Here is a 22630-nt window from a genome sequence, read left to right as displayed (position 1 = left end):
CCAAAGGTAAAGACTTCTTCCCAGTGCAAGCTGCATTAATTCTGACAGGATAGAGCTTTTCTCCACCAATTTCTTTTAAGTCAAAGTGTATGAAATGCAGGTAATTATGGGATCCTTCTAGTAGGATATACCTGGGACCAAAACCAAGAGGCTGCCTTGCACAGCCACCCCAGGATATTGGTGCTATGCACAGCCAAGGATTTCAATTCATAACATCACACCGAGCTGGACCTACCCTGAGAATGTCATCAGTTGACTTCTGAATGGTTGACCTTAGTATATTATAGCCAATAATTTAGAAAACATACATAGTAACCCAAAAAAGCAAAATGAGGAAGAATTTGTTTCCAAGGGCAATCACTTAAATTTGTTGTAAGGCATGGTGTACTGTGAGATTTAAATACTTAGATGCTTAAAGGCTTAAAGAGCATCAACATTACTTGACAAATAAAGGAGGCAGGACAGACATGCTTCTGACGCCCTTCCCCATGATGGTCACAGTCAGGGGATTTGTTGGATTACCTTGGGTCCAGGAAGTCCATGGGGTCCCTGCAGATGGAAAACACACAGATTTTAATTGAGAATTAGTTTGTTGTTTCCCAGTAGAAATGAATTTTATATCAAGTAACAAAAGAGATGTAAGCCAGAATCTTGCTGAGCCATAGCCAGGGGCGGGCCATTGGGTATTACTGACTACCTATCCAAGTCCCTTCCCACTTTTCAACACTCAGCAGTAGAAAATTCATTAAGAACAATTCTGTCTGCTAAATACCAATGAACAAAAGGGGGAAATCCACCAGGGTTACATGGAAGAGAAAATAGGAAAAAAACTATTATGAAATGACATTGATCTCAAATTTTCATTTTAATCTGGTAGAATATTTGAGCTATTCTATGGACTTATATGGAATAGAGATAGGACACAAAAGCCCGAACATTTCTGAAGAGAAAGAAGCCCAACACCTCAAGTGCCAGGAAGAGCCAAAACCTTAGATTTAGATTTAGAAAGGGGTGGGGGCTAAACATTATTTAGGTTACATTTATCTCACAAAGATAAACTCTTTAAAGTCCTAACAATTGTTTACCAATAGAGGTCAATGAATACATGAATCAGGGTAAAAATATCATCATTGAAAATCTAAATATAGAAACTAATTATCAAATTAACTGTACAGTTCTTTAAAAGTTGCAAGTGAGGGGGCCGGGGAGATGGCTCAGTAGAATAAGCACTTCCTTGGCAAGCAAAAGGGCCTGAGTTCAATCCCTGAATCCGCAAAAAAAAAAAAAAAAAGTTGCAAGTGATTTAAATAAATATTCGGGGAGAAAATCACTTAAATAGGCAACACTGACAACAGCAGAAAAAATTTTGATTAAGCTGTGCCTAGATATTTATTTATATATTTCTACATTAGAATTGTATTTTCCTTTTAGATAAGTTGTGGAGAAATGTTTTCATGAAGTGGCTGCTATGTTATCAGGTATTCTTATCTCATTTTATTGATGATTTAAAATTCTTTTAAACTAATTTTATCATATGAACAGGATGCAAAATTTTTTAATTTAACCTTGAAACAAAGTGGAGGGAGCCTAAAAAAGCCATAAGTATGACATTTCTAAATTCCTAATGAACTATTTGGCTTTATGAAAACAAGAAACACAAATGGTCAATATACACATGAGGAAATGCTCACCACTACTGGCTATTAAAGAAAGGCAAATGAAAATAAGCCTGACATTCCATTTTAGCCCATAAGGAATGGTTAGTGTCAAGAAATGAAATCATAACAAATGCTAGAGAGGCTGTGGGAAAGAGGAATCCTCTGTTGTTGTTGCTGGGAACGTAAATTAGTACAATCCTTATGAAAATCAGCATGGAGATTCCTCCCAAAACTAAAACTAGACACTCCACTTGACTTAGTTATTCCCTTTGTACTTGTCTGCCCAAAAGAGTTAAAGACATCCTAATACAGTGGTCCACGCATACTCACATTTATGGCAGCGCAACCCCTACTAGCTAGATCTTGGAAGTGGCCTGCATGTCCATCCTCAGATGAGAGGATAAAGAGAATGTGGAGTATTACTCTGATACAATGAAAGATAATGTTGATTCATTTGTAGGAAGATGGATGCATCTTGAGATAATAATGTTAAGTGAAATAAATCAGACACACAAGCTTCAATATCACATTATTTCCCTTCTATGAGATCCAAAGTGTAAAGAGCTAATTAAGAGGCAACAGGAATCAGGGAGCTAGATTGTTCTCATGTGGGAATGGGATCAAGCGATGGAGGGTGGAGGGGAAAAGGTGGGAGGTGAGAAAAGGCATGAAGATGTGCTATATCCATGCACCAGCTCCACACAAGGAATATAAGCACTATGTGCTGCACAAGTGGACTGATAGAAAAACAAAGCAAACAAGGTCAATTGTAGTTGTGCTGTGCTGTGAAATACCAATGGTGTGGATGACTGTGGCTTGGATCATTTCAACGATGCTGCCTTTAGAGCATGGGAGGAGAGGAGGGTGAACACTACTTAACCTGTAGTTTTGTGTCTTTGGGTTGCAGAGACACCTTCAAGTTGTATATAGCCTTAGAGACTGCCTCTCCTGCCCTGCCCTTGCCTCATCAAGGTGTTTGAAGTACTCTGCCTTCTACCTCCTAGTCTGGATGCCTCTGTTATTAGTATAACATTGAGAATGACACTTGTTTGATGATCTCCTTCCTTACTGGACCTAAGTCCTCTGAGGCCAGAGCTGTCTCCATTGGTCGCTGCAAGACCCCTATGGCCACACTGGGCCTGGCTCAGGAAATCATCACAAGTACCCAAACCATGAAGGACAAGAGCTGTCCGTCTGCCCTCTGTGGACATATACTTCATCTTTCATCACACTATTTCATGGACACTTCATTCAAGAGTCTCAAGTCTTAAAGATAGCTAGAAGCATTCTTTAGTGGCCCCGGTTATTGCCTTAATTTGCTGCAAAGAGACTGGAGCAACGACTGGTTAAGCCGATTTGATGATGTTCATGCTGTGAGGTTGGAGTACAGCTTGCTGGATCTGTCTGTCTTTCCTCAACTCTTCTATCACAAAGCTACTCTGCCTCCCAGACATGTGCTCAGGAAGTGAACACCACCATCAGGTCTGTACATCTCAGAGCACCTCACATTTTCTGTCCATTCCCTGGAGAGTAGTGCAAAGTGCTTGCTGGCTCTTCAAAGGGATGCATTCATGCTTTGTCTATGGCGTACTCATAAATAAACAAGTATATCAGGAAGGGATGGGAAACTTACCATGGGGCCAGGTGGACCGTGGGGGCCTGGGGGGCCCGGCGGGCCTATGATCTGTGTATCCAAAAAACAAACACGGATTTAGTTACTTCATTTAGATAAGGCAGGTCAGCCAGGGTCGTATCATGCTTGGTTCTGCTAAGGCCATTAACAGCTGCAGAGAAGGAAAGCACTGCAGGAAGTGATGTTTGATTCTCTAGGTTTAGAAATTCCTTTATGAAAACACAATAGCTTAAAAAAATACAGTTGTACAAATGCACAAATAAATCAAATGTACATTAAAAGGAAAGAAGCAAAAACTCACTACCAAGAAATGCTATGCCACAACCACCAAGAAACTCAAATATTTCACTGTGTGCAGACAGGGAGCTGGAGAAAAGACAGAAGTTGTATTTTTTCACAAAACTCTACCCACGAGGACTGTGAGCAAACCATTGACTTTTGTTTTCCTCTTGGGGTCTGACAGTCCTGTGAAAGACTGCTTCTTAGACTACTAAGCCACGCCATCTCCTTAGGCTAAGGCGGTTGGTGTTTCTTTTACAGCTGAAAAATGCAGCAGTTCTATCTCTGCTGTTGGCGAGTGCGTGGCACAGGTGGATTTAGGGAGTCAGAACTCTGCTCAGTGTGGCTCAGCGGCTGTGCACACCCAGCCTGGGGACTTACAGAAGGACCTTGCGGGCCTGGTAATCCGGAGTCACCCTTTTCTCCTTTCACACCGTTGGCACCCTACGAAGAGCAAGTAAGAAGGGGCAAGTAGGCAAAGTGAGCTCCAACAAGGAAGGGACAGTTGAGTGCCTCTCAAGCCCACCATTCTCTTGACATTTAATATTATACACATGATATATAAAAGGAGGACTTTTCTCCTTTTATTTTAGCTTACAGACATATCCAGGATTATGAGTTATATACAAAATAAAATATAAAGTTGATAAAAACTAGATAGGGTCTGATTAGACAAAAACTTATGTAATATTAACTATATTGTGTTATAAATTATCTTTTATGGTGGACTCATTTCAAATAGCAAAGGTGAACCTTTTAAATTAGTTTCCATGGACATTTATTTATATGCTTTCTTTTAAAAAAGATGTAGGGCAGGTAAGTTCGCTACATCTTTAACAATAGCTTCTATATTTCCCCTGCAAAGTTTCAGCAAAAATTATGGGGAAATCATAAAAGCTCTGTCTGATAGTATAATTCACACGAGGCACACACCCTGGAGAGTAACTTGTATTTAATTGTTCTATATTTTTTGACTGACATTTTTTGGGTTATTTTATCATGATCAGTCACCCTGATATTATGTGTACTATACCAAAGTGAGCAATTATATTTATATTAGCATCTTTTAATGAAAACAATTCAGGAAAGCATGAAGAAGATTTGCTTTCTAATGCATTTGCCTATATGCTTTTGCATTTTAGTTCCCTAGATGGGGTAACTAGCCAATAATGCTTCAAATTGAACAAAATAAAACTGCAGTAGGAATCGTTGATTGAGCGTTCAGTTAATAATTCTTATGTAGTTTTACTTTGTCTTAAAAAGAACATATCCTAAGAAGTATAAACATACCGGTAATCCAGGAAGTCCAATTCCTCCTTTTTCACCTGGCATACCTGGGTCTCCTGTGTCACCCTTAGAGCCCTTGAGCCCCTACAAATGACAAGATTTGGAGGTACAAAGCATAGTGACACCCAGGAGTTACATCACATGAAAAGAGAATGCAGATCAACTTTGTCAGCAGGTAGATCGAATGCTACGATGACTCCATTTTCATTTTTAGGTAGAGTTGTTTCTCACAAGACCTGCACTGAATCAATGCTGCATCCCCATGTAAAGGAAGAGATTTAAATTCTACTAAGCCATTTAAACATGAAAAACATGAACTCAGGTTTTGCCATCCTTTCCCCTGATTTCATACATGTTACTGGCAGCCAACTCTATCTCATCAGTCCTGGAAATCATTTGGTGGCTCGTATTCTCACAGTACAGTGTACAATTTGAATGAGAATCTAGTGTTATAACAAAGCTCTCCCATCTCTGCCCACCTATTCTTCTCTTCTAACCACACTCAGAACTCCAGTCATCAGTTTTCAGTGGTCCAGGCACTGGACAGGTAAATCATTTACTGTACACTAGTGCTCCACGAGCCTTAAAACACTTCAACTTCTCCACAGCGTTCTTGTGTTAACAGCTATATGAGGTGAGCTAGACCACTATTTTTATTCTTCTTTTGGAGTGAGGAATTGGATAAATGTACACTTGCAGTGTTAACAGTTCTGAACCACCTAACCCAAGTACTGACACTGAACTTATTAGTAATAAGTATTTTTACCCTAGGGATCTCAGTCAGTTTGACCAGCTAGTTCACCCTGCAGAGAAGATGATCAGGCCTGAGGCTGCACAAACCTACTGGCCTCCTGAGGGACAGGAACACATCTATGCTTGTGAAGTATATCTATCTTGAGCACCAAGTTCAGAATCACACAGTGGGTGGGAGAGTGGGCTGGTGCCTGATTGGATGAGTGAGTCTTATGGGTTAATTGGACATGAGTGATGGAGACAGGCAACATGGTCAACCCCAGGAACCAAAGCTTGTAGAAAAAAACACAACTATTGTATATGTAGGACTATGTAGCAGCATATTATTATGCATATCAACTTATTTATAATAATGACAGTGGGAGAAGCTACACAGCCAGAGTTTTAAATCCTAAGGTGATCTCTCAATATAGCAAATCATTACTTTTTTAATACTTTTCTGTAGTGTGGCATATGACTTCAACATACAACTCTGATATTAACAATAATACTTCTCTTTCACAGAATCTATTGTACTTGTAGCTTTTATTTACTCTTTCTTTTATCTTATTTAGCCTTTCAGATTTTATTTGTTCTTTTATTTACTCTTTATATGCTCTGTAAAGAGTGTAAACCCTATGTTTACACATGCAGGTCTGACTTATTTCACTTACAAGTATGGTCTCTAGTTGCATCCATTTGCCTGTAAAAAAGTCTCCAGTTTATTAATTTTTTTTTTACAGCCAAGTAGTAGGAAAAGAGACTTCTCAAAGGGATGGAGCAATTGGAATAAGTGAAAAGAGAAAAGAAAGAAAACAAGAAAGAAAAAGAAATATATATGTATATACACAAGATAGCTTAGATAATTGTACTGCTGATTTCTGTTGATCTATTGAAAGGAACAGTTAAATACTTAAAATTTTTTGACCAATTTTGTATGCTTATATCTGGTAATCCAAACAACTAATTTGAAGACAACAATATGTAGTATAACAACCATTGTTGAATTCCTATCATTTTGTTTAGTGGAATTGTGTACTGTTTGTATTTTTCTTTTATTTTTTTTAATTCTCTTTAAAAAATTGCACTTCTCATAAACTTCATTTCATCATGAGGAATGTATGCTCACTGGCTGCATCGAGAATGTCCTTGTAGCTAGGCCTGGTGGTGCAGGCCTATAATCCCAGGTCTCTGGGAGGCTGAGACACAAACACAAGCTCCGGCCCAGCCCGAGCAACTTGGTGAGATCCTGCTCAAAATAAAAAATAAGAAAAGGACTGGGGATATAGCTCAGTGTGAAGGGTTCTGAATTCAATTCCTAGAGCCGGAAAAAGAAGTGGAACCTCTTTGATTTCTTATAAGTGCTGTGATTTTAGCCATTTCTTGTGTAAATAATAGAAGCTCAGAAAACACGGAAGCCCTTTCAATTAACCCCTTTTATTTGATTCTAAATGCCCACTCCCTCTTAGGAAGAATCTTAAAGAAGTCACCCAAAGCGCAGCAGCTGCCCCACAGCAGCCTCGAGACTGTCTTTGCATAGCCAAATTTCTAGCACATGTTAAAAGGGGGCACGAGAGAGAATGCCTACCATGCAAAGCCCAGGCTCTTTCCTTTCAGACTCTATCTACTGCACGAGCGTGTGAGCCTCTGCCTTCGAGGAACCCTACCCTACCCTAGGATTTTCACTGGCCCCCTTGCTTCTGTCTTTTCTCAGGATGTAGGAAATCATGATCTTTGCTCGGGAAAGAAAACATTGCCAAAATACATGTAAACAGTCACTTATTTTTCAGTAACTATGGTCACTGGCTTCAATCTTGAATCATTCATACTCATTGACAAAAGCCAGGCTTTTCTTCCTAAATTGGTGAAAATGTTGCAGATCTATTAAAAAGGTGCAGAAGAGTCACTGGTTGATTGGTGGAGGATATTGAGAACAAAATTTTTATTTATAATTTTGCAGATAAAAACTACAATCTCACTTAAAACCAAATGCTTTGTTGAGTTCATGTGGCTTCTAGAACAGATGGTAGAAAAGAAAGAGGATATCATATATCAATATCCAGGCATGACATTTTGGCTTCAAACCTAGAGTAAAAGTAGCATCCATCATGATATTTTAAATGAGTAAAGATATCATGTCTGCATCTTGTACTATGAATGACTACTATGAAGAAAACAATATGCAATGCATTAATTATTGTAACTGTCCTACTAACTTATTTTGAAACTGTCTCATTGCTATTTCTTTCTTAATAAAATTAATTTTTAAAAAAGAGTATATAGGCTTGAAAATTACCTGTTCTCCATCAGCTCCTGGGGTTCCTGGAGATCCTGGCTCACCCTGTTAAGATACAAACAATAGCTTGCTTCCATTTGTTATAGCTACCATAATGCACTAAAGAAAAATAATGCTAATTGGTTAAAGGCACAATTTGAGTTTTAACAACTGCCCAAGAGTATCCCTATAGGACTTGTCCTCACTAAGCACACTGGGATCATCCTCCTTCATGGTTATGTATTAAGGAGACTTGTAAGTAGCTAAGATGAATTCAGGGCTTTTATTTTTTTCCTCCATGTGAGAGGCAGGCTAAAAAAATGGTATAAGAAAACTGCTAAAAAGAACTGCATCACTGATCATATCCTCAAGCAGTGCTGACTGACTCAAGTTAGTTACTTTTTTCTTCCATTTTTTTCTTATTTTTAGTAAAAAGTAAATTAAGAATGAAATTCAAGACCTTGGCAATTTATAGCAATATTTTAACTGGCACAGTTTGAACAAATTTGTAATGATTATAAGTGTACTGTGTCCAGAAAAGACTCACTGCAGGATATAATAAATCAGATAATATCTTAATCCACAAAAATTACTTTTGATCAATTCAATTTCCTATACTATGCTAGGAATGGAAATAAAATTTATTGTGTCCATTATGATTTATTGAACTTAGACAAACTCAGAACATCTCAATTTTTAAAAACTAAGACGTGCCATTAAAAACAAATTTAAACAATATGCTAGAGATTATTCAAACAACACATAGCTAGTCACCTTTGTTTTAAAAAGTGCTGAACAAACAAATTCCTTGCAAGGGAAGGCATAACTTTATATCAATATCAACGAGCACTTGTATGGACCCCATTACAAATATCCCTGATTCCCAAACTGGAAAATTAAAAAACAGTTCTAAGTGTGAGAGATTTCCAAGGGAGATGACTTTTGGTGTACTTTGTAGAGTTGTATATCCTAGAACAGCTTCTTGGTGATGTTATAAACAGTGTTGAAACAGTTAAAGCTCCTTTCCCTGATAAAAAATCTTTAAGAGCCATGGGCCACAGTGTGAAATTGAAGCTTCCCAATATTTAAGGAAGGCATGATCTTGTCACTGTAGACAAATGAAATGAACAGGGGGCAGGACTGTCCTCATTTCCTGCAGTAAATATTATTATTATTTTTTAGTCTTTTTATTTATTGTTTGGTACAGAGTCTCACTACACAGCTCAGACTTGTAGTGATCCTCCTGTCTCAGCCTCCCCACAACTGTGTTACACGTGTGCACCACCACACCCAGGTTCAGTGGCCAGCATGGTGTTCCTGGGACCCATGTAACATGTGGTACCAGGTAGTAAGTATGGGTCTTTGTGCTGGCCACGCAGATGCTTAGACTGCTCAGCTATCTCCTCAGCCCAGTAAACATTATTTTACTGCAGGCAGATCTGCTGGTATCAGAGGCACCTGGCGTGGCCCTCTCTGTATTCAGACTAAATACCTAGCAGTCCTCAGGCCAGGCGGGATTGTTTTGCAAGGCTTATAGCTTTAAAATGTGGCCCATGGATACTTAAAAGACCAGCACAATTCATACCTGCCTTAGTATCCCTCCTTTAGCCCTGGATGTGGTTTGTGAGCTGTTATTTGATGCATAAGAAATCAAATGATTTTTATTTGATAAAGGAGAGAAAAATACTGATTGAACAGCTTCACTTTGGTCTGAGAAGGAGACCACAGAGGACACGTCGGACCCTTGATCTATGTCTGTTTTGCTGTCTCTTATTTACAGCTGCATCCCATCCAAAGTATCCCGACCTTCTCCAGGAGGCATGAGGGCACGTGGAAAGGACTGCGTTTGAGAACACACAAGCTCAATTCCAAGTGTACATGTGTGGAGCGGAGGGGGACGGTAGGGTGGGAGAGGACCAGCCCTTCCTGTCACCACCATCTAGACATTCCCCTGGCCTTTCCTCACATCTCTCTGTTCATCCCAAAGCCATCCTGAACTCCAGGCTTCCTATGCGACCTGCACCCATGCTCTTAGCCAAAGCTCTCCACTCAGGGCTATGTCCTCTCAGGGCCTGTCTCCCTCACTAGGCTGAAAGCTCTTTGGTGAAATGCTTTATTGATCCCCTTACTAGATTTTTGCCCTCGTCAAAGCAGAGGATCAAAAATTACTTACTGAAAAAATAAGTGAATACTACTTTAGTAGTAAGTTTTAGTGATGTCTTTTCAGCAAGCTGGCCTTTCTTTTGGGCTTCTGTAGGTGCAGGAGCGACAGAGTAAAGGTTTGAGATGTTGCACAAAAAGGGAGATGTGTTTGGCTTTCTTGATAGTTGGTTAAATGAGGTGGTGAAGCAGAGAACTTAGCCCCTACTTAACTCTTCCCAAAGAAGCCTGGAATAATTGAATAATTAAAGACCAGGGATCCAGACCCCCTTGTTTGTCAGACACAAGGACTTGTGACTACAGCATATTTTACATTAAATCTCTTCTCAACTAGAAGAGGGTGCAGGAATAGAAAGTTAAAAATCCCACACCTTCCCTTAATGTTATACATAAAATTGTTTGTAGCCAGAATCTGCATTCTAGATATGTCTTTCACAGGCAAAGGTCTCAGGAGGACCATGTTTTATATTCCTGTAATAGAAAAACAAAGTTTTCAGTACACCCGACTTCTAAGCACCTAGAACAAGAAGAGGATAAAAGCTGCTGTGTGCGTGTGTGTGTGCAGGACAAGCTTAGCAAATAAACTGGCTCACATGGCATAAATGAAGGGTGAAGTTTTGAAACCACTTGAATCTTCTACAGGAATCCAATGACGAAAGTCATATTTCAACATGTGTAGCTCAGTTCTGAAGAGCCAGCCTCCCTGGCCATGTGTTAATTGATCAAGCATGGTTGAATGACTAACCCTCAGAGTGGAGGGACCAAGTGAAAAACCATCAACAGAATTCACTGACAAGTCTAGGTTTCTACTGTTGATAGTTGGTATGTTTCATGACCTACAGATGAAGTGGCAGAATATCTGAACATCAATAATTAAAGAATGTGCTGTAAAATAATACTCAAAAGCAGTTCCTAAAATTGTGATTTATGAATGCTTCAGGCATGAAAGCTCCACTTTTTTTTTATTACAAAAGAATTGGAAGCAATTTTCTGAGTGTCAAGTAGATCGCCTTTGATCCTCTTCTCCCTAAAAACTGTCTTTTTTCCTACACCACAGTTAGTATTTCTTTAAATTTATAATTTCGGTTGAACCTGGTTTTCCTCTTGTTTGATATCTTCTAGTTTTCAATGTCCTTCCCTAAATTCAATTTCCGTTTCTCTGCCTTCTTTCCTAGACTTCCTTCCTAGTTTTCCCCTCATCCTTCATCTCCATTTCTTTCCTTCTTCTCCTAAGCTCTGCTGCTGATCTTGCTTCTCTAGCGTCGTCTGGGCCAGAACTTTTACAAACACAGCTACTTCCCATGGGCTTCTGTGCACTGTATATGATGGCAGGGAAACAAACAAACAAAGAATAACCTTTGGCCCTTGTAGTCCTTGAGGTCCAGGAGGCCCAGGGGGACCCTGAATGAAGAAAAGAACAGTTATAAGAAGTGCCAAGTATGTGTGTTGAAGTTCATGCTTTACGTAATAAGCATACTACACACCTCCAATATGTCTATCATACTCAGATACCTCCCATTACTGATTTGTAAAGAGAAACATTTCACAGGCTAATTATGAAAACTATATACTTACATGCTAAAATATAAACACAAATTATGTCAAAATGTTACAAAAATGCTTTTTACTGGTTCTGTAAGGCAGCTCATAATGGCCACCAGGCTCCTCGCACATCTCCTGGGATGAGCCAGGATGTTCTAACCATCAGCCTCCCAGTAGTTCCTGTGTTCCTAGACACACCGAACCTCTCCACCCCATGGCTTTTGATTTCCCAAATCCTAAACAACAAAGCTATAATAGTATAAGAAGGCCAAAAACTTCTAAGAAAAATGAATAGTGACTTTTTTCTTGACTTTTTAATGAAACAATGAGATTCAGCTGGGGCAAATGTTGCAAAGGTTTATTAATATAAGGAAACATTTAATATCAGATAATTGCATATCAGCACCATGTCCGCCTGCATGCATCAACACAAACACAAAGGCACAAACAGCAGAAACCATGCAATAGGAGTTACCGTGACAGTTAAGGTAGTAATCCTCTGTTGGGAAAATGTTTGGACAAAGATAGAGTTATCTATTTTGTCTACCAAAGTACAATCATATATTTCTGAAAAAAATTGACTTTCTGAATATATTCTATTAAGTCTGATATCCTATAAGGAACTGAAAAGATGCTGAGGACATTTTCTTCTATCTTCAATGCAGCAAACATGTTTTAAAATTATTTTTAGATTTTTATTTACAATCATCTTTAGACTTTTATTTAAAATTATCTCTAGAATTTTATTTTTCCTCACCTTGATGGGGAGAAATATATCAAATTTAAATTTACCTGGTTAAAATTGTGTTGGACAGTTGGATGCACTAGAGGTTTGCCAGTGTAGTTATGGACTGAGAAATTTGCTATTGATGAAAGTTCTACTCTAGGTGGCACTCTGACCAGAGAAAATGAACATGTCTCAATTGCATGTCTCTTCATCTTTTGCCCTTTGGACTCATTGGCTGAATTATAGCTAACTTTTTTTTTTGTATGTGTGCTGAACAAAGTGAATGGACATTGAAGAGACCCAGTTTCCTTAAGTGCTACGTTACTTTAACCAAAACGTGTGCTCTTGAATATGAATGTGTAAAACATGATTCTAATCCATGAGTCATGTTTCTCTATTAATACTTCCTAGTTAGGTCCTGTGTCAAAAGCTCTAAGGGATCTGCCAGCAACTTTGACTCCATAGATGAGAGGATGTTTTTTCCCCCTAGGGATCTAGTCAGAGAGCGACATGCATGTAAGCTTGCTGATGACCTCAGCCTACCACGGTCCCTGCAGTCCACTGCTCTGCCGCCATTTCTGATTTATGATGCTGTTGCTGTTTTTACTAATGTTGCAAAACGTACTCCTAACATGTTCTCTATGACTTCAAACACTTCCATCTTCAGTGACAGGGTATTGTCATTCTTTAGAAAACAATGTTATATGTGCATGTAGATGGTTAAGGTTTGTTTCCCATAACAGAATCAGACCTGACCAATATATGCAGCTTTAGAGAAAACATAGCAGCAGAGAAGCAATGCTTCTCTGACAGAGGTACGAACTGGGGCAAATTTAAATACACACACGCATATATATGTATGAATGAAATAAGGGGACAGATTTCTATATTTGTGAGACAAAATATCACTAACTTTATTCTCAAGGCAGTTACCTAGAGAAGGAATCGGAGTATTCCTGCTGTATTAGGGGTGTTTGAGCTACATGGTGAATGTTTACATTTAAAGAAATATTACAGTATAAAAACATATTGCCACCAATTTCTTTTGCTTCAAAGACACTTAGCATTCTTGTCCCTTTCTGAAGCAGCTCTGGAAGCTCAGTGAAAAGGCAGCCCTGTGAGAATGTCACAGTGTGTCCCCATCCACTTATTCACCAGCTCTGGCACTGTGTGGCATATGGCTCTGGCCCAAAGTCAAAATGGCCAAGAAAGGTCAATGTTTCACATTAATTCAGAGACATTGAGGCAGCCATTACAGCATAATGAAAGGTACTCTGTCTGCCTCAGGTAGTGGAGAAAGAACAGCGGGGTGAATTCAGAGTGAGGGAGTATTTCAAGGGGGATCAACCGTAGAGCACTTTTTAAACAATCATCATATTTCTTGATCATACCTCATAGTTATGTAAAAGCTACTCCTTTGTTTCTAGGGCATAGATGAGCCATCTAAGATTATTAGAAAATTGTAAGATAGAAATTCTTCCTTTGTCATTGTCTGCCAGTTATACATTGCATTTTTAACTAGAAAGCAGGATCACCAAACCTGGTAAAGGCAAACAACCTTAGAATTTGGACTCAGATTTTCAGGGGAAGTTTTATATTTCCACTATGTGGACAGGTAGTGGAATACACGATCCTCCACACATGCGTGTGCTCTAAGTTCCACACATGGGCTTATTGTTCCAACTACAAGAACACCAGCTTGATTTTTCTGTTTTAAAACTTTAAGGCTAATAATGTGTTTTACAGTAAGCTGCATAGCAGAGTAATATTATTTACAGCAAAAGAACTAACAAGTGGGTTTACAAGGCTTCATTCCATAAATATGTTTGCAATAGCTGAAATCACACAGGGTTCGCTCTAGCTCATGAAGAACACACGATAGCAAAGTCAGGGAGCTTCACAAACACACCCTTGTGGTCACTTTCGGTTAGCACCAGAGAACAGATATGCAAGGAAATATTGAAGTTGCATTTCTTTGGACTTCCTACAAATGGCTTCTCTAAATAAAAGCTGCACAATCCTAGCAGGGTTCTTTCTTGAACTCCATTAATGATTGGAAAACCAGAATTTCTGGTAGCAATGAAGGAGGACGCAGTATCCTTTGGTGACACAAGATGTGGGGCGGGAGGCCTGCACTAGAGCCACTGCACCCAGGTGAAGCCCTGCAGGATGCCTAGTGATTTACTACCGGGGATATGGCTATGAGTCCCCTTAAAAATCAAGGTTATTTTCCATCATTTTTTGCTATGGTCCAAGTTTAACACTTACTCATGATTTATATGAAAGAGCAGGGTTAATTTAGATGGTGTAATTGCCTGAAAAGGGGCACCAAAAAGTTTTGTTGCTAATTGTTAAAACTTAACCACCTTAAATAAATACTGTAACTTAAAGGAATATTTATATAAACAAAAATTTCATTTCTGCAGAGCAATGTGGTTTAATCATCTAATAGGATGGACGGAAAACCATTTGTAAAATGTTAATAGGGATAGTACACGCGGCCAGGTCTAGGCCTGGGAAGACAGGGAAAATGGCTTCACAAGAAGTTTGCAGCCGTATGGGGAAGGTAAAATAGGACCACGCTACTTTCCTGCATCTTCTTTGGTGGTGGAAGGAAAGCAAAGAGCTGGTTCAAGGTTTTTACTTCACAATTTCTGCTCCAGTTGAAACTGACTTTGACGAGCAGTTTGCTCTATGGGTTTTGACTTTTTTTCAATTAGCTACAAATGAATGCCTGAGAATTCCAAATGCCAAATTCAGAATAGAACTGTCACCAGGACATGGTACACAGAGCACTTCAACTGTGTAAGGTAGTATTTTGTCACAGAAGGTGAGCTTTTTTAGTCACAGAAGCTATTTATATTCTTCTTCTTCTTCTTCTTCTTCTTCTTCTTCTTCTTCTTCTTCTTCTTCTTCTTCTTCTTCTTTTTTTTTTTTTTTAATTAATTTATTTATTTATATTGTGTGTGTGTGTGGCCAGCTCAGCCCACCAGGTGGCGGGGCTGGCTGGCATGTGGTGCTGGGGGATTGAACCGCAGTCCCTGTGCTTTGTTTGGCTTAGCTAGTCCTAAGTAGGCGCTTTAGACCACTGAGCCATCTCACCAGCCCTTTTTTTTTTCTTTTTTTTATTTATATTATTCTTGACACTTTTTCATAGACTGAAATGTTTCATAGAATCACAATTTTCAATAGAGATAGTATAAAATGTTATCTTTTAAATACACTATTATTATAACAACTATAATAAGCTATTATCTAATTACACTTGTTGGTAAACTTTTTATAGGAGGTAATAATGAAATGAAATCTACAAAATGGTAAATATCCATCACTGTTTAGAAAATAAGATTACATGCCTTCCTTCTCTTCTCCATCTAATGGCTACCTAGCTGAACTGATGTTATTAGGGACTCTTATCCCTACAGTGCTATGTTAGGAAAACCAGTAAATAGTTTTGAATGGAAAGAAAAATACAAGCTATTCACAAGCATAACACATGGTTGTCCCACAGCTCCATGAGGGTAAAATCCCCTTGGGTTGGGTGTAAGCAGGAAAAGGTGAATATGGTAGATGTTGACTTGCATGTCATATAGAACTTGAGATGAGAAAAAGAAATCAGAAGCAGATATCCTTTTAACAGTGAGCATTAGATTTTTAAGCAGCACAGTGAAAAAGAGTTCAGGAGCTCCTAGCAACAGCCCTAATAATAATACATCCATAGATGCCTAGGAAAGCATCTGTCCTATTGGCATCTTCATTTTGCAGCTGAGATCTGTAGAAGACAGAGACAGCAACTCCTCCCAAATGGCCCATGTAGGTTAGGTAGCGGTGCAAGACCGACTGCAACACAGATTTTGTTTTCAGACTAAGGAGAGGTCAAATGCCAGACCATGTTCAAAGAATGCTTTAAAAGCTCTTGCACAATTTTCAGAAAATCATCAGAAAGATTGAAGTACTTTTTGAAAGAAAAGAAAGCAGATCCTTCTTTTAGGTAGACACAGGAATTATAGCGCCCTTGAAGCAGTTTAAGAGAAATGCGCAATCCTACTAATAAATGAAGTTTTAAACAATGCTCCTATATTTTACTATGTAAGGAATAAATTTGAAAACACAGTAGGCACACTAAGCTTTGTGTTATTTTGTCTCTCCTTCCCCATATGCAGTACCACCTTGCAGAAAAAGGTTAACAATTTAGAAAAGTGGGTCTAGAACATGATGTTAACTTGGCAGTTAAAGAATGCATCCAACCTACTCAGGTTGAGGGACACAAATTCCAACTGTTGACTGAACACACCCTCTGAACCTCTCTCCAGGCATGAAACATGCTTCTTTCTCTTTGCATTTTACAAAAATAAAAAAAAAATTGAGTGAAAAGTGGACTGAACCGAGGACATACTTTGTTCAAACTAATAATAGATGCTTTAGTAGTAAAAATGCTAATGGTAGCCAAGGAGCCACAAAAGTATAGATCCATCACAGTTCGATCCCATTAATGAAATCAGGACAAAACTGAGGGAAATATTTAAAGCAACCAGTTTGGCTTTAAAGTGAAGAAATGGTTGTACATCAAAAGGACACTGACTCATTCAGCCCCTAACTAATCAGGACAGCCCTGCATGGCCAGGCAGCCTAAGCATAATATGTGTTTTCAGTCACCAAGAAACTTGAAATATAGTAAGGAAAAATAAAATCCATTATGTGGTTTGAGAGCAATTAAATACTTACTGACTGGGCCCTGAATACTGATGTTAGGATTATAAGGAGGAAGCCCTTGTGGGGTAGCAGTAGAGTTTAGGATAATGCTTAGACAAAAAGAAAGGAAAAAGGAATGGAACAAACCCATCCCCCAAACATATATGTGTACATAGATGGCAAGAATCACTAAGCCAGGGAAAACTGTTGTAGGAAATGAAACGTTCTGCACAAGGGCAGAATCATAGAGCCTTAAAAGTTAGTGGGAAGAATTTTGGCTTGATAGATAGGCAACAGGGGAACCTCTTCAGTCCCAGCCCAGGCCTGGCACGTGAGTGAGAACTTCCGGCATGCTCTCAGGACCCCTCCAGACTCAGCCCAAGCCCAAGCCCAAGCCCATCGAGTGTGGGGGAGAACTTCTGCCTGCTGGACCCCTGTAGATCCAGCCCAAGCCTGATGTGTGAATGAGAACTTCAGCCATGTTCTTGGGACCCCTCTGAACCCCTCCAGAACCAGCCCAGGCCCAGTCCCAGCTTGTGAGTTAGAACTCTCGGGACCTCTCCAGACCCAGTCCAGACCTAGCATACAGGCCTGGGGTGAGACTCTGCAGCTGAAGTCCCTGCAGAAAGGCTAGGGGCCAGAACCACCCAGCTAATCCACAAGCAGTATGTCTTGCTAGAGGGGTACAACAGGTTCACTTCCAAGAGCTGCAGCAGGAAGAAGCTGAGCACAGCATCTAGACCTAAGCCAGGCACAAATGGATGAATTTAAATTTTGTAAATCTGCACCCAAATTTCAGTAGGTGCTAAGGTTATAACTGCACCAAAGCTCTACACCAAAGGTCAGAGGACAGTGCTAGACAAAATGACAAACAGATGGAGCAAAATGCAATCTCAGGCTCTGAGCCCACCCAGAACAAGTGCAGAAGACACTAGCACAGAAGAAATTGGGAATCACACAGCTGAAATGTCTGAATCAATAGCGTCTGAAGTAAAGAAACAACTGCAGAAAGATATAGAGGAACTCAATCAGAAATAACCTTTGAAATAAAAAAAGAAATCTTGGAATTAATAGTGTCTAAAGTAAAGAAACAAATGCAGAAACGCATAGTGGAAATCAGATCAGAAATAATCTCTGAAGTAAAAGAAAGGATAACTACAATGAAAGAATTAATAACTGCTTCTCAAGAAGACATTGATTAAAAAAAAGTAGAGGAGATTAGAAAAACGATGGAATCCTTCAATGAGAAATATAGGCAAGAAATAGATTACATGAAACAGAGTCAAAGAGATACAGAGGAACAAAATCTCAATCACAAGCTTGCAAAACCATTTGAGTGAAAGTGAAGACAGAGTTTCAGATCTTGAAGATGCTGGTGCAGCTAGTGAAAAGGTAAGAAAAGATCTCTTCAAAACAACTAGGATCGGGGCTGGCGAGATGGCTCAGTGGTCTAAAGCACCTACTTGGAACAAGCTTAGCAAACCACAGGGACCACAGTTCAATCCCCCAGCACCACATGCTGGCCAGCCCCGCCCCCTGGTGGGCTGAGCTGGCCACAAACACACACACACACACACACACACACACACACACAATAAATAAATAAATATTTAAAAAAAAACAACTAGGATGATGGAAAAAATAATTCATCACCTTCAAGACGATGCAAAGATGAACATGAGACTAATAGGTATCAATGAGAAAGAAGGAGTCAATACAAATGATATAAAAAGAATATGGACACAAGTAATAACAGAAAACTTCCCAAATATGGGTAAACAATCTGACATTCAGGTAACCAAAGCATACAGAACTCCAAATAACTTCAACCCAATTAAAAACACACTGAGACATGTAATAGTAAAGATCCCAGAAATCCAGCACAAGAATAATATACTGTAAGCTGCTAGAGAAAAGAAACAGATCACATTTAAAGGAAAACCCATCAGAATAATGGCAGACTTCTTTTCACAAACCATGAAGTCAAGAAGAGCATGGAGCAGAGTACTTCATGTCCTCTATGAAAACAAATTCCAGTCCAGACTACTATACCATGCAAAACTGTCTTTCAAGGTTGATGAGGAAGTGAAATACTTCCATGAAAAAGAACAGCTAAAGAATTTTACAATAACAAAGCCAACCCTACACAGACTACTAAAGGATGTTCTACAGAGGGACCAAAATGATCAGAATTACATGAATGAGAACAGAAGGAACCCATTAAGGACAAACAGTTACACAGAAAAAAAGGAGTGAACAACAGCAGGTAAATAACATGTTAATAATAAGTCAATACATCTCAAATATAACCATCAATGTAAATAGATTCAATTCACCAATTAAAAGAAATAGACTGGCACAGTATATTAAGAAACAAAATCCAATAATATGCTGTATATAATAAACACACTTAACTCATAAAGAAATTCATTGGCTGAAAGTCAAAGGATGGAAAACAATACTACACGCCCCAGCAAATAGACCACATACTAGTTCATATATCATGTTTAAGTATATGCAAGAAAGCATAAATTATCCCATGCATATTATCTGACCAAACTGCAGTGAAACTGGAAATAAATGACAAAAGAAACAAGTAAAAAACCATAAATACATGGAAATTAAACAACACCTCTTCACCAACCAATGGGTCACAGATGAAATGAAACAAGAAATTGAACGATATCTACAATTCAATGGAAATTCTAAAACAACTTTGGAATTTATGGGATGTGATGAAAGCAGTTCATAGCTGTGAACTCACACATTAGGAAAATAGATCAGGAACAAATAAATACCCTAATGCTGCACCTCCAACATCTAGTAAAGGAAGAAAAGCCAAACCAAAAGACCAAAGATGGGAAGAAATCATAAAGATTAGAGCAGAAATTAATTCAATTGAGAAGAAGAAAACAGTTCAATGAATGAACCAAAAAGCTGGTTCTTTGAAAGATTAAATAAATTTAATAAGTCCCTAGCTAACCTCATCAAAAGAGGAAAGAAAAAATTCAAATACAAGCAATAAGGAGTGAAAAGGGTGTAATTATCACAGATCCAGTGGAAATTAAGATGATCATCAATCGTTACTTTGACAATGTTTACTCTCACTGAATAGAAGACACAGAAGAAATGGAAAGATTCCCAGAAAGGTACAAATTACCACAACTGAATCAAGAAGATATAACAACTCTTAATAATCCAATAACAGCCAATGAAATAAGAAATGTAATAAAAAACCTACCAACAAAAAAAAAAGTCCAGGTCCTGATGGATTCACAGCTGAATTCTACAAGACATTTACAGAAGATATAATCCCTACACTTCTCAAATTCTTCAATGAAATTGAAAAGGAAACAGTTCTCCCAAATCATTCCTGGAGGCAAGTATTATACTGATACCAAAACCAGGGAAAGACAACTAAAAAAGAGAACTACAGGCCAATCTCCCTCATGAACATAGATGCCAAAATCCTGAATAAAATCCTACCAAATAGAATATAGCAAATCATCAAGAAGATTATACTCCATGACTAGGTAGGATTCATCCCAGGATGCAAGGATGGTTCAATATACCCCACTCTATAAATGTAATACATTGTATCAAGAGAGCCAAATCAAAAAACTACATGATCATCTCAATTGATACAGAAAAGGCTTTTGACAAAATCCAACACTCATTCATGTTCAAAGTCCTACAGAAAATTGGAATAAATGGACTCTACTTCAATCTGATAAAAGCCATCTATGACAACCCAACAGCTAACATAATTCTAAATGGGGAAAACCTGAAATCTTTTACTATCAGATCTGGTATAAGTTAAGGATGTCCTTTATCACCACTACTATTCAACATAGTTCTGGAATCATTAGCTACAGCCATTAGACAAGAGAGAGAAATAAAAGGAATAAGAATAGGTAAAAACGAAGTTAAATTATCATTATTTGAAGATGACATAATACTTTACTTGGAAGACCCAAAACACTCCCTGAAAAAGCTACTAGAATTAATACACAAATTCAGTAGCATAGCAGGATACAAAATTTATACCCAAAAGTCAATAGCATTGCTCTATACAGATAAGAAACACAGAGAAGGAAATTAGAAAAACAATACCTTTTACAACCTCTTTAACAAATGGGGCTGGAAAAACTGGCTCTCTACATGCTGAAAACTCAAACTTGACCCGGGTCTATCACCATGCACTAAAGTCAAGATGTATTAAAGATCTAGACATTAAAATGGAAACACTAAATCTTCTGGAAGAGAAAGTAGGAGGAACTCTTGAAGATATAGAGGTAGGCAAAGAGTTCAAGAACAAAAATCAAATCGTGGGGGTAATACTTGAAAGAATCAACAAGGGGCCTCCTCTTATTGAAAAGTTTTTGCACGTCAAAAGAAATTACCAACAAAATGAAAAGACTACCCACAAATTTGGAAAATATTATAACTAATAAGCACTCAGACAATGGTCTGCTCTCCAGAATTTGAAATGAATTAAAAAATTAGGGCCAGAAATTTAAAGATCCACTCCAGAAATGGGCATCTGAGATGAACATACACTTCTCAGAGGATGAAATTATAGAAGCAAATAAACATATGAAAAAATGCTCCACATCACTGGCCATCCATGCAATGCAAATTAAAACAACACTGAGATATCATCTCACCCCAGAAAGAATGGCTATCATAAAGAAATCAACCAACAACAAATGTTGGAGAGACTGTGGGGAAAAAAGAACTCTTCTCCATTGCTGGTGGGAGCGTAGAATGGCTCAACCATTCTGGAAATCAGTGAGAAGACTCCTTAAAAAACTAGGACTGGAAATCCCATTCAAATCAGCTATCCCTCTACTGGGAATTTTCCCAGAGGAACTGAAAACATCATATCATCATTACATATTTGCACCTATGTTTATAACAGCTCAATCTGTGATAGACAAATCTTGGAAACAACCAAGATGCCCATCACCTGAGGAATGGATGAAAAAGATGTGGTATTTTTATACAATGGAGTATTACTCAGTTATAAGGAATGATAAACTTGAAGCATTTATATTTAAGTGGATGCCACTTCACTTTCACTCATAAGTGAAATAAACCAAATCCACATGTGTAAATATCATATAGTCTCCCTAGTATAAGAACTCAAAAGAAGAAATAAAAATGGAAATGTATAACACAATTAAAAGGAAAGTGAGAACTTAAGGATTAGACAGTGAACTGAGGGCAAGGATGAAAGCTAGGAAACATCACAGGGGCAAAGCCATACATTTGCATGCACACGATGGGTAAGGCAATGATCCTGAGAATCTTCAGCAGGTTTTTGAAAGTAGTGGTTAATTAGTAGGATTCTCACCCTGACTAACTATATATGCTGATACCTATGAAATAAGCAACTGCACTGAAGATAGCAATGTGTAATACTAGGGTCATGCTTTGAATGTCGGTTATTCTGGTCTTCTAAATATGTACTGCTTGTCATTTCATACCAATTGCTGCCAAACTGTCCCTCAAGTAAATGTTTGTTTAAAAAATGGGTAATGAATGAAAACAAGAGACAAGAAAAAACAAATGTCATAGGACTGTCCTGCTACAATGCTGTATATGGTTAGATTTCTAAATTTCTGTGTAAAAATATGTATTTT

The 22630-nt window shown here is 38.4% G+C and overlaps 1 protein-coding gene across 1 annotated transcript in view; it reads right to left on the bottom strand.

The window, feature by feature from the left end:
• Positions 1-22630, bottom strand: part of Col25a1 (collagen type XXV alpha 1 chain) — a 466154-nt gene that overhangs the window by 23239 nt on the left and 420285 nt on the right. Inside the window, exons 24-30 of the mRNA XM_012513689.2 lie at positions 12042-12065; positions 11381-11425; positions 7886-7930; positions 4861-4941; positions 3952-4014; positions 3292-3342; positions 523-549 (exon numbers count right to left, since the gene is read on the bottom strand). Of these exons, the coding sequence (XP_012369143.2) occupies positions 523-549; positions 3292-3342; positions 3952-4014; positions 4861-4941; positions 7886-7930; positions 11381-11425; positions 12042-12065 (336 nt within the window). The remainder of the gene's footprint in view (positions 1-522; positions 550-3291; positions 3343-3951; positions 4015-4860; positions 4942-7885; positions 7931-11380; positions 11426-12041; positions 12066-22630) is intronic.

This window comes from Octodon degus, unplaced genomic scaffold (assembly GCF_000260255.1).
Source record: "Octodon degus isolate 3935 unplaced genomic scaffold, OctDeg1.0 scaffold00016, whole genome shotgun sequence".
NCBI lineage: Eukaryota > Metazoa > Chordata > Mammalia > Rodentia > Octodontidae > Octodon > Octodon degus.
Note: the sequence above shows the minus strand (reverse complement) of the source record. Positions and strands in the feature narration are given on the sequence as shown.